Source organism: Vigna unguiculata, chromosome 2, assembly GCF_004118075.2.
Source record: "Vigna unguiculata cultivar IT97K-499-35 chromosome 2, ASM411807v1, whole genome shotgun sequence".
Lineage (NCBI taxonomy): Eukaryota > Viridiplantae > Streptophyta > Magnoliopsida > Fabales > Fabaceae > Vigna > Vigna unguiculata.
Window position 1 is genome coordinate 25,238,880 of NC_040280.1, and position 12,945 is coordinate 25,251,824.

At 32.3% G+C, this 12,945-nt stretch overlaps 2 protein-coding genes across 2 annotated transcripts; both read right to left on the bottom strand.

Moving 5' to 3' along the window:
- Positions 1–1,025: 1,025 nt before the first annotated feature.
- Positions 1,026–3,371, bottom strand: LOC114174689 (sn1-specific diacylglycerol lipase beta-like). The gene is made up of 7 exons (XM_028059516.1): positions 3,026–3,371; positions 2,714–2,917; positions 2,402–2,647; positions 2,205–2,313; positions 2,007–2,125; positions 1,773–1,868; positions 1,026–1,631 (listed from the first exon to the last, which is right to left on the bottom strand). Exons 1-7 carry the CDS (start codon positions 3,200–3,202, stop codon positions 1,242–1,244), a joined length of 1,341 nt encoding a protein of 446 aa, XP_027915317.1. The 5' UTR covers positions 3,203–3,371; the 3' UTR covers positions 1,026–1,241.
- A 2,646-nt stretch (positions 3,372–6,017) lies between these two features.
- Positions 6,018–10,284, bottom strand: LOC114168499 (vacuolar protein sorting-associated protein 25). Its single transcript, XM_028053343.1, has 7 exons — positions 10,081–10,284; positions 9,922–9,998; positions 9,469–9,608; positions 9,292–9,345; positions 9,119–9,207; positions 8,957–9,032; positions 6,018–6,332 (listed from the first exon to the last, which is right to left on the bottom strand). The coding sequence occupies exons 2-7, from the start codon at positions 9,978–9,980 to the stop codon at positions 6,211–6,213; spliced, it is 540 nt and encodes a 179-aa protein (XP_027909144.1). The 5' UTR covers positions 9,981–9,998; positions 10,081–10,284; the 3' UTR covers positions 6,018–6,210.
- Positions 10,285–12,945: the final 2,661 nt, after the last annotated feature.

Genomic DNA, 12,945 nt, shown 5'->3' on the forward strand with positions numbered 1-12,945 from the left:
GTTTATCGTTAAACTTAATATTTAAAATCATTTGTTTTATTATTATTAATTGCTGAGTTTAGATTATTATTAACGGTTGAAAATTTCAAATTAACTAAAAATAAAGTTAAATTATTATATATAAGTAGGTGTTATCTTATCAGTTTTTGTGAAATTGTTTTAGATATAAATTTTATTCTTTTAACAATTGCACTTCTTTATCTAAACTTTAGAGAATAATCATTTAAAACAGGCAAAGGCAAACTTTACAATGAAAAAATCAACTATACATCAAACAAACAATTAAACCCGGAATAATTCATTAACCTATATATAATGTCACACTTATAACCAACCAATCGTTTTAAAATTGATACTTTAATTAGAATAGACTTATCTGACTATGTATTTTTAATTTTTATTTAAGTTTCTCGTTAACATTTTTCACTTCACAACCTTAATCTCACTTAGAATACATATATTTAACTTATGCAATAGTACGTCATTGACTTTTTCTGCTTACTCACTTTAATATACTGAATTATATTTAAAATGTATATTAAATCTATAGTGTGAAACATAATTTGAGGTACATGAGCATAATATTGTTCACCTCGTCTTTTTATCTTCTTGTGAAAATGTATTACAAATATTTAAATGTGGTTCAACTGTTAAGTCATAATTCCTTGCCCCTCGGTAGTTGCTATCAGGAGACATATGACTATAATTTTTAGATAATAATATTTTGACTCATTTCTAATTTATTTTTTTAATTATTTTTTAATTATTTATTTTAATTTTTTTAAAATGATATAATGATCTAAAAATAATTAAAATAGTGAATTAAAAGTAGATTAAAAAGAATGTGCTAAAATATCATTATTTATAATTTTTATCTCTCATGTTTTGTATTTTGTATCTCTACTATAGAAAAATTAAAATTTTTCATAGTTAAAATTTGTAGGAAACATTTTTTAGTGTCATTTCTTTGATATTTTTTGGTTTTATAGTATAAGACAAATAAACATTTGACACCCCTTTTAACCCATAATCTTAAGATAATGGGATTAGGATCTTTATTAACTTTGTCTTTTTTATTTAATATGAAATTTTGTCTCAAGCTTGGACCGTTCCAACAATATACAAGAATATCAAACTTCTAAAAACCTCTTCAACCTTGTACCTATTCAGCAATCACAATTCTAATATATACTCATAGTAAACAAACTTGAATAATCGGGTCATCCTCCATGATATTTGAATCACTCTTTCTCTAGTGTGTTGATTAATTGTTGTAACTTCTCCAGATACCTTTCCGTGCGATGATCCCGTATCATTCCTCTTGAAAATCTGAGTTTTCCATACAGCTGTGTAGGCGTTTGATATAAGCAGACATGTTTTTCATCAGCATCACTGTGGTTTGAGTTCGAATTTTCTGACATATGTGAAGTGATCATATGCATGATCCTGCCTGGTGGATAAAGATGTCGCCTAGTTGATTCTGTAATTTGACTAACACTATCTTCTTCAATGATATCTTCCTCCTTATCATCAATGTTATCGTCATCTGAGTCATCATGGTCAGATCCTTCACTCCAATCATATTCATCATCATCATCATCAATAGATTCACTTAAAAAGAGGCTCAAAACCTGTCCCATGTTAGAACAATGAGTGTTTATGTTTCTTCACAACCTTTAGGCATAGAGAAGGATCAATAATATTGTATAAGAAAATTAATAACATCACTCAAGCAAATAACTAATAGGAGTCTTGATATCGATTTTAGGTACCTCGGTACAATAGTTTACTGCATCTTTTGCTATGGCTTTGGCAGAAGATAAGCGAGCTCTCATTGCGCCTAAGATGTTTTTATAATCCTTCCGATCCTGTAAATTATTCAATCGATACCAAATCATGAAAGCTTACTTGTGCAAAGAATGAAACATTTTCTAAGGAATATATCATCATGAGAGAGTAACCTGTGTAACAAATGAATATTTGGTGATAATATTGTAGGTTGTTACCTCAGCAATGAAATCATGAATAGAAGAAGCTGACAGTGTTGGCACTATGTCAGAACCATTTACAATGGAAGTGATAAAGGGTTTTCCTAACTCAGCCAACTTCAATGTCACACAGGCAGCTGCAAAAATTACAATTATGAAACCATATTGAATTCGTTACTGGACTGAACATATATGTGAATTAGAGAGTTTGTATACCTGAGCCAAACGTCACACAAGTTGGCCTTGTTGAAGACAACTCTTCCATTTCTCTAAGTTTATAAGTCAACAGTGCAGCAGTACCACCACCCAGCGAGTGTCCAACGATCTATATATGGAAATATTATTATAATCATTATTATAAAAAACTGCATAGTTTTAATTAATAAAGCATTATAAGTAACATTAATAAACACCTTGATTTTGAAGTTGGGGTATTGATGAAGAGCTTCAAGTAGTACAGGAATACAGCGTTTTCTAATCCAATCAGCCGCAGCAACCATACCACGGTGTGCATGTCCTGAAACCATGTTGTGATCGAAAGACACAGGAGCACACAGTGCATCTGTGAGAGTGTCTTTTATGCTACGAGTTCCACGGATGAACACCAGCAAACATTTTGATTCTTTATCACGTATAACCGTGAAAGCAGGCTTCATAATCTGACAAGAAAAATTCATTTTCAGTTCAAATGTCTAAACAAAAATTCATCTAATTAATCAACGTACCCTAGATGTTGTCTCCCTATAGAGCACATCCTCCTCGTGGAATCCAGCAGTACATAGACGTGCTGGAAAGCGTTTGCCGCGGCTGCAAATCCTGGCTAGGTTCAACAATCTTTCAAACTCTTGTAACTCCTTCAAGATTTCGCGGCCTTTCACTTCTTCACAATCACTTCTTTCTCGGCACTCACTTCCAATTGTTTTCTTATCCTGCATATTAGTAAGCAAAAGCTTTTTCAACAAGAAGAAAAAGAAACTTTTTAAGGAAGCTCAACGTTGTTAACATGAATTAATAATAGGTGAGAGCTGGGAAAGCACCTTGTCCAACACAGCGTGAACGATGGCTCTGGGCAAGTAGAAGATGTAGCGTCTCTCGGTGTAACAGAGCAACGCCATAGCTTTTGCTAATATGAGGATTACCTGCATCAAATTTTTGGGCGCTTCAAGTACCCTTCGTTCAACCCTCACACTGTTAATTCCATATCTCAGCGCCATTATTTGCAAACAACAAGAAGAAAGCTCGGGAAGATTTAAAAGTAGAATATTTAGTTTTTTTGATGAGAAGATTAGGAATTACAGGCTGATTCAACCCATATAGAAAGAAGAAAGTTCAGAGAGACAGGGAGAGGGACATTGGGTCCATGAAAGAGTGGATGCAAAAGTATAGTAGTGGTGAGTTGAATAGTTCAGATTATGAATTACTTGATCGTGTGGCCACAGCATCTCCGGGCCAAATACGTTGGAATAGTATCATGTCAAGTCAACTTTTGTCTTTAACTCCCCAACTTCTGCTTCTTCTGGTTTTTCTTTTCTCATACTCCAATGGGATTAATTACCAGGAAAATTATTATTTGACCAAAAAAAATGGACAAATTATACTTTGTCAAAACAAAAATATAAAAATAAAATTATTATCTTCAAATATCTTAAATTCGTGTAAATCAATGTTATTGAATTTGTAGATAGCTAATTAAGATTATAATTAACAGAAAAACACAACAAAAAATTTCAAGAATCAAATATAAAACACACAATTTAAATAAAAATATGACAAATAAAAATAATGAAACAGAAGAAACTTCTATATTTGTATCATTAATTTTAAGAATTCAAAAGATTTAAAATGTATAAAAAATAATTTATATTTCACCTCACATAATATTTTAATTTCATTCCTCAAACCAATTCAAATTTATTTTTTCTATATTGAATGTATCCATCAAACATATTACATTTAAATTTATTTTATTTATTGTTTTTAGGATTAAATATATTTTTGTCCTTCAATTATTAAGTGAAAATTATAATTAATTCCTCTTTGAAATTTAGAATTAATGTAGTCCATCAGATTTAAAAATGCATAAATTTAATTATTTCAACCAAATTTTGTTAAGTTTATTTAACGTTTCAAATATATCTCATAATAGCAATTAAGTTGTTTACACACGTATTTCCAATTCAATATTAATTAAAAAATACATTTGAAACGTTAAATAAATTTAACAATTTTTTTATTAAAAATATTAAATCTATGAAATTTAAAAAATAAGAACTAAATTGATCTAAAATTGTTAAAAAATTAATTCTAGTTTTCAAAGTAATGAACAAAAATATATATTTAACTATTTATGTTTATACACTCTGCTTCTTTTCTTTCCTTCAACCGCTTCACAACACTCCAATCCAACCGTTACCAGAAAAAACCTATTGAAAAACGATTTCTAGAAAAACTTTACAATCGATTCTCCAAAAGCTTAACTCCACCTGCCAACACTTCTCCCTAAACTCGCTGGGAAAAAATAAAAGTAAAACCCTATAGACGGAATTCCGACGGAAAAATACACTCCAGCGAGAAAAAAAAATCAGAAACAGTTTCGGCCTTAGAAGCCCAAAATTCCCTTATCCCAGCATAACGTTTATCTTCTATACTCAAATATAAAGAGACATCTATATTTGGTATCCTTATCTCTTTTTTTTTTCTAATTTTACTCTTTAAATAAAAATAAATAAATTTAAATTATTATTTTATTAATTTTACTCTTCAAATAATCAGTTTTCTTCAGTTTTACTTTTCAAATAACCATTTTTCTAATTTAACGATGTTTCTCAATTATTACATTTACATTTAATTTTATAATTATAATGATAATAATATTATTATTATTATTTTTTATTATGATAAAATAAGTGAAAACACATTCGTGCATGTATCCATGTATTTTCACAGGCCGGTAAACAATAAAATGGGTTAACACTTGACAATTCTTCTTGCATCTATCATTTTCTTGTTATATTTTACCATTTCTGAAATTTATTTTTTGAAACACAATAAATAATCCTAGAAATTTCTTTCTAAAAATCAATCATCCCTCTTTTTATGGAAAAAATTTTTTGGAAACTTTTGATGGATGGAAACTATATTCCTTCCGTAGTAATACTATTTTATTAATTTACATTTCAAGAAAATTCATACTTTTATAATAAAAATTATTTTTTATAGATGTCAAAATATGTAAATATGTGGGACAAAAGTAGTATCTTAATCTAAAATTTCTTTCACTCAAGAGATAGTTAATAAATATATGACTGATTTTATAATTATATAATTACTTAATTTTAATTTTTTAAATGTTTATTTTCTACATTTTGCTTTTACTTTTTTTTCAACTAATAATTATAGTGAGTAGTGGGGGAAAGTTCGCTGCATTAATTTTTAAATTAAATATTTTTTTAGTTTTTTAACTTTTACTGAAAATTGAAATTAGTTTTTTTGAAAACTTTAAAATAATTTAGTCTCTTATCTTTAGAAATACATGAATTTAGACCTTTAAACCAATTTTTTATAACCAGTATAAACAAATTAAAATACTAGACTGAGATATATTTAAAATGTCAAATTAACTTAATAAAATTCGATTAAAAAGATTAAATCCATACATTTACAAAATTAAAAGACTAAATTGGTTGAAAAACATATTTAACCCTTAATTTTTTTAATTCAATAAAACACTAACTACCATTCCTTACTCAATTCAATTTAATTGTGCTCTTTTCTGTTTAAATTATCAAGAGCACCGTGTTAATTGTACTTTTTTCATAGTCGTATCTTTTTTCTCTTAAATTGTTTTTAAGTCTCATATTTTAAATATTGGTCAAACTTGGAACACTAAATTTAATGGTAAGAACAAGAAGTAATTTTTTTTATTTATTTATCAAATTGTTGAGCTTAGGTTATTCACATATATTGATCTTTTTCATCTCATTTTCACTATATATATCTCTCTCTTCTTTTTCTGTTATTACAACAAAATGTCGGAATTGGACTTTGTATTTAACTCAAGTAGAGATAGTAAAGGATTCATCAAGCATATAGCAAAATGATAGCAGTTAATTACAGCTTGTTCCTGGACATCAACAGATTCATCAAGTAGATAGCAAAGGATTCTATTGTTGATTACCTATGTAAAATCCACCGAAATTCAATGGAGTAATACAAAAAACAATTATATAGAAAATTTAACTCCTTCATCGTCAGTTGAAGTTCCTTTAAAGACCACAAGCTTTCCTTTCTGTTCCAATAGTTTCAGTGCACGATTCAAAATAGTTCGATCTATTCCATGAAGCTCTGCGGAATATAAAAAACAATGAGAATCAACTTCAGTCAAAATAATTGCAACGCCCAGCAGGTAAGAAATAACTACAACATATTAAGAAAAATGAGCATACAAATATTGGGGGGAAATCTTCCCTCTCACACAATGAGGATGAAAGGTATGGCACACACATAATAACATCACAAAGAAAAAACAAGGAAAGACGTAAATTTACCAGATTGGATACCTTCGAACATTCTTATAAGTATTTAATTATTTAATTAAATTACATTACATTACAGGTTAGCTTAGGGTAGTGAGCCCCTCCCTCTCTAATTCAAAACTTAATGAGCTTTAACTATCTCACCTCTTCATCTGCATCTCATTATGATAATGGAATTTTAAGAGTCAAGATGTATTTACCACCTGGAAGAATATATCTCTGGGCTTTTCACTTGTGTACTAATGTCTGGAAAACTTGGATTGATTTTCGCAACAATCCCTCCCTCAATAAAAACTCTCAAACAACCATTTTTCACATTTTTTTTCTCACAAATCATGCTTTCGCTCACAAACTAGCTTTGCTCCCCACCCCATATCTTTGATCTTAAAATCCCTCTGAGTATTGGATGAAGACACTTCTTGTCCTTACACTGTTTTAGTTTTCAAGACACCACGCCCCTTTGACTCCTCATTTCAAGAAGACAATCGACACAAAGATTTGCATTACCATCAACTATCAAGGGACACATCACTTGACTTCCGTCACCAAGACTTGACCCAAAGATCCCCACTTGGATCCACCATCAATTCCAATATACTCAATTAAATCAGACACCAAGCCAAACCATTAACTTTGATACCATTATGAGGAAAAATCTTCCATCTCACACATATAGAGGATCAAAGGTATGGGACACACAAAACAACATCACAAAGAAAAAAACAGAAAAAGACATGAATTTACATGATTCGTCACTTCTTGCCACCGTCCACAAAATTGTCACAAAAAGTATTCATTATATCACATCACACTACAACTTTTCTGGACTAACTTGAGACACTCTTCCCACTACATATTTTCTGCGCAAACCTTAGAAACCCTCCTCCACTACAAAACAACCCCCCCTTCAATTCAGGGTGGTGACCCCCTCTCTCTCAATTGTGTGAATCTTCTTCACATGATCTTTTATACAGTAAAGGTTCATGACTTCCTTCAAAAATAAGACTTAGTGGGCCTTGCTTTCCCACCTCTTCATTTGCGTCTCATTATGATCATGGGATTTTCAACAGTCAAGAACATTCACCATCCATTTTGAATACATCTCTTGGCTTTTAACTTTCTTGTATTAATGTTAGGAAATTTTGGATTGATTTTCACAGCAATTCTCCTTTAAACCGTACAAATTTTGCAAGCAAAACTCAACTTATAACACGACCAATTCCATTTTATTCACCAAGGATTAAATGATTAAGTAAAATCATCTCATTGATTTATAATTAATATTAACCATTTATAACTTTATTTTCCAATTACTTTTTCCTTATTTGGAATTTCAGAGATTAAAACAAACTGAAGAGGTATCATCTTCCTCTTCTCTGAATTTGTCTGTACTCCCAATCAAAAGCATATTTGGTCCAACAGTGCAGTAACCACAGGAACCACTCTCCATTCCAAACAAAAATTATAGCATGATTTTTCACAATATTGACAGTTACTGCTGCAATAATTCATTCACAAATAATTATCTCATCGTGTAAACACAAAGGGTTAGACCATATCAGTATAAAGTCAAAAACTACTGCTATTAGTTTGCCAACTTTTTGAATTTACAGATTCTGATTGAAAAAAACATCACAAAACGGAAAATTGTAGCAAAAGTTATCAACTGGGATTCATCTAGCATAACAAATTAGACAAGGGTTGTTCAAGCAGCACACATCTTTAGAAATTAGAAGACATATCATGGTGGTTTACATCGTTACTTATGATTCTGATGGGAACAAATCCACTTTGAGTTTTTTAACCTTCTTAAACAGAGGAAGCCACATATGAGGAACACTGTTTTCTGATTTAACAAACAATCCACAGCAGTCTAAAAATACAACTAAGAAGACAATATGTCTTTTGTCGTGTTTTTAAATTTTTGTATTTCTTTTAGTTTCAACAAGGTCAAATTATTTTAAAACAAAAATAAAAACCATTAAGATTCAATTGGTCTGAGGTTCAAGACAAGATACTTCCTTCAATCACCAGAAAAAAAAACTTAAATCAAAGGTAAAGACTATTTTACCGTTAGTCAACATAATATTTCATTATAGGTAACTAACGCTGAAATATTAAGACAACACCAAATGATAAAATTAAAACTAACTAAACTGGTTTTAGATTATGAAAATATCAGGGCTCAAAATCAGTAAACCACCACATGAGTATCCTTCCATTTTAGTTGTTTCAAAAGGTTCGATTCAACCAGATTTATTGCAAACAAATTGAAAAGCAACAATATTATTAAAAATACCTACCAAAGACCGACTATCAAGATCTAGAAATATACTCAAACCCGAGACAATATTCATTGAAGGAACATAATCATCAACTTGTCTTATCTCTAAGTATAGCTCATTGTAGGACCTATAAGCGTTAACAAATTACCTGTTCCCTGAGACTCGGTCCCTGATCGTATTTCTTCAATAGTGACAACACCATCTTCCAGCCCATTGTCTTTTGCCTAATCAAATATTAAAGCAAATTCAATAACAAGGTAATTAATACTAATTGCAGGCAGTGATTATCAAACTAGCAATGTAAACCTACAAATTGTATTAAAATGTCGGCCCAATCTTGAATCCGATGCCAGAGTATAAGACATTTCCTGTGTCCTTTATCCATCCATTCTGCACGGCCTGTCAAATCAGAATACACAGTTGGTACATTTTTCTCTGGGCCATTACAAGAAAAATAAATCCATTGACAGAAATAAAGCATACCTTCAGAAACTAAAGCCGAAAGGAAAGCTTCTCTAGCTTCATGAGTAAGAGATCCTGTAACATGAAAAATCTGAAAACAATCATACAACAAAAGCGTGGAAACAAGCAAGATCAAATACTAAAGAAACATTCATAGGACTTGTCAACTTCACATAAATGACACAATTTTGAGCTTACTTTCAATCACATGATTTGTAAATAGAGGAAATTCTTCCTCAAGGGCAATTACAAATGTCTTCTGTGTTTTACAATAATCCAAAATAAGCTCTTTCCACAGTTGTATCTGCTTCTCTCTTGTGTCTCTTACTGGCTGCAAACTGAAAGGTAGAAGTCAAGGTCACCGGCATAATCAACCATTACTTAAAGACAACCCTACTATCAACATTCTGATCAATAAACACTAACCACTAAGCACTAAACAATTGATTTGGTAAATAAAGGGGCAAAACAAGGAATCACACAACAATAATACAATATCACAAGCAACCCGAAAACATATCCAACACAAACAGTAAAATGGTCCCAGTAACTAAAAACAATTAATTTTTCTTCATATAATTAAAAACATAAACAAAAAACCAGAATACAGGCATAAAAAGGCAAAAGACGAAGAGTAAAAAGATAATTTACGTGAAGTAGGGTGGGTAATTGAAGAAATGTGGCAGTTTGAACTCTCCCAGTTTCTGCATCTTTCAAGTGCTTCAACGCTATACACAGGGATTTACGATCTTCTCAGAAGCTTAAACAATTCCTACTGATTACTTACAGACACGTAACAGAATATCGTACCGGGCACACGATATTGTTGATTTCTCGGATTGTGGGAACAAAAACTGCGGAGGAATCTCGACGTGGATGCGAAGTGAAGAAATGAGAGGAAAGTTCGACTCTGCGAACCCTAACAAGATCACGACGGAGGAAGAAGATCACCGATGAAGAAGCAAATCGTGAAACAAGAAACGACTGTGTTTTGTAAGCTGTGCACGTTTGGTCATTAAAAGAATTTTTTTAATGTCTATACAAAAATTAATTCGTAAATTGGAGCTTGATATTATCTAATTACAATATAAATTTCATGAGTAAATAGATATTTATATAGTCCTTTTTTTCAAAATACTTATAAGGTTAACTAACATCAATATTCTAATTTAAATTTATCGTATGATAGTTTTTAATTGAATTATAGCTATATTGATAGTATATTTTAACTAAATTTATCCATTAGTTTGTTTATCTATAACAACATACAAAAAGGATTATCTCTTTTGTGTCCACGTTTCAAAATACTAATTTTGTTTTTTAAAATATAATTGTTTATTAAATTTTTGAAAATTGATATTTATTTTTACAAACTTTTTTTCTTTATTTATCAATAATTATTCTCTCATTTTTTCTTATATATTTCATTTTATTTTTAATAAATATAATTTTATTTTATATATTAACTTAATAACATTATATTATCATCACCTATTAATATAATATCATGTACATTTAAAAAATACATACACACCGACGCGACGTCTATATGTACACAGTATAGTATAAATAGATTCTAACTTTTGCACAATTACACTTTATTTAGTCATGAACAATTTCATGTATAATTTTTATTTTTATTAAAATAAAAAATCATTATATACAATGACATGTCATTAAATGACATTTAAAATTTTATGTAATAAATACATTCTAATTAAATATTATCCATCTCATACAACTAGTCACCCTTGATTGTTATAATTTGTAAGAAATAAATAAAATAAAAATAATCTAAAAATAAAAAAAAAATTACCTTCCTTATATTGTATTGCAGCTCATCTAATTCTGAAATAGATTCATTTATCTTATAATTATTGTAAAGTTTGTTTTATATTTTTGAATTCACTTTTTACTATTTTTAATTTCAGTATGTAAATACTTTAATAAGACTGAAACAAAAGAAAAAAAATTGATAACTAATTGTTTCAATATATATACCATTAATATATTTTATATTGTCATTTTATGAATTTGTAAATATATATTTGTACAGTATGTCCAATCGGTCAATCGGCCACTAATAACCCTCAGGGGACCATCGGTCTCACGGGTAAACGAACAACCACGTAGCATCATTAAAGGACCATCGGTCGAACGAATAACAGATAAAATATCAGACCATCGGTCAAACGGTTGAACATATAAGTCACGACTTAACCACACTCATACCCATCGGCTCATCAGTAAAGCAGCAGCGATGGACCTTCTGGCCTCAAGGGCCCATCGGTTCATCGGTAAAGCAGCAGCGATGGACCTTCTGGCCTCAAGGGCCCATCGGTTCATCGGTAAAGCAGCAGCGATGGACCTTCTGGCCTCAAGGGCCCATCGGTTCATCGGTAAAACAACAGCGATGGACCCTCTAACCTTGAGAGTCCATCGGTTCATCGGTAAAGCAGCAGCAATGGACCTTCTAACTTCGAGGGCCCATCGGTAGGACAGCAGCGACGGACTTTATAAAAGCACCTGACGGTCGATCGGTAAAACACAGATTATTAGCTTGTTGAAAACATAACGTCATTAACCCAGCCAAGCGAGCATCATTCGCACGGTTATATAGCTTAAGCCAATGATTATCGGTTAAACGAGTCAATAATCTTCATTAAGGGGTCATTGGGCCGTGATTAAGAAACCCTAATTACAGGCCCATGTCGAAAGCTATAAATAGGGCCCAAAGGTAGGTTGGTGAGGATCTTAATTTCGCATTTATTACAATTGATATTCTGATACACCGATCGGCCCTTCCTGACTTAAGCATCGGAGTACTTTAGACAGGTACCCCGATCGTCATCCCAACCGATCGAGCTAAGGAGTGGATTTCGCTGAAGTTACTGGAGAGGAGAAGGATAACGCGAAGTGAAGAGGTTCTTTTAGTGAGCTCTTGGTCCCTACACCCGAAACATTTTGGCGCCCACCGTGGGGTCGAGCAGTCTCCTTTGAGAATATACCCATATGGTGACCACTAGGAACCGAAACAGCAACATGGACGGAGGAAGATTAGCAGATGATCAAGCGGATACCAGGGAGATGATACGGGTGATGTAGCAGAGGATAGACGAGATGCAGAGGAACTATGAAGCGCAGATGCAGATTTTACGTGAGGAGAATGCCATCCTAAGGCAGAAAGAGGACGGAATCCCTTCGACGCCGACCGTACCCGACCCGAACAGGCTAAGTCGGGTACAACAGCATCGGGATGCTGAGCGGGTGGAGAGCCGTCTTCCACCTACGGGACATGAGCAATCACAACCAGCTCGGGTTGAAAGGACGCAGGCTTCGAGGGGAAATCCGTCACACACAGTGGCGGAGAGTTCAGGAGCAAACAACGGGGGTCGCCCGTCACGACAACCGATCCCTGCGTCGGGGTCCTCCCCCTTCACCTCGTATATTTTGGAGACGCCGCTACCGGAGAAATGGAAAATGCCAACTTTTGACAAGTATGACGGCACGACCGACCCAGACAATCACATGCGGGTCTTCATGCATCAGATGATGTTTCATGCTGTCAGCGATCCCATCTAGTGCCGAGTCTTCTCAACTTCATTGACTGGGGAGGCGCTGGAGTGGTTCTCCGAGCTACCGACCGGTTGTATTGACTCGTTTGCTACTCTGAAA

Excerpts from the sequence above, each read along its gene's own strand:
- LOC114168499 (XM_028053343.1), bottom strand. The coding sequence starts at position 9,980 with ATGCAGAAACTGGGAGAGTTCAAACTGCCACATTTCTTCAATTACCCA. Across the intron at positions 9,609-9,921 it reads AATTACCCACCCTACTTCAC|TTTGCAGCCAGTAAGAGACA; the intron begins GTAAATTATCTT and ends TCTACCTTTCAG. Across the intron at positions 9,033-9,118 it reads CCGACATTTTAATACAATTT|GCAAAAGACAATGGGCTGGA; the intron begins GTAGGTTTACAT and ends ATATTTGATTAG.
- LOC114174689 (XM_028059516.1), bottom strand. The coding sequence starts at position 3,202 with ATGGCGCTGAGATATGGAATTAACAGTGTGAGGGTTGAACGAAGGGTA. Across the intron at positions 2,918-3,025 it reads TTCACGCTGTGTTGGACAAG|GATAAGAAAACAATTGGAAG; the intron begins GTGCTTTCCCAG and ends ACTAATATGCAG. Across the intron at positions 2,126-2,204 it reads TTGTGTGACGTTTGGCTCAG|CTGCCTGTGTGACATTGAAG; the intron begins GTATACAAACTC and ends TAATTTTTGCAG.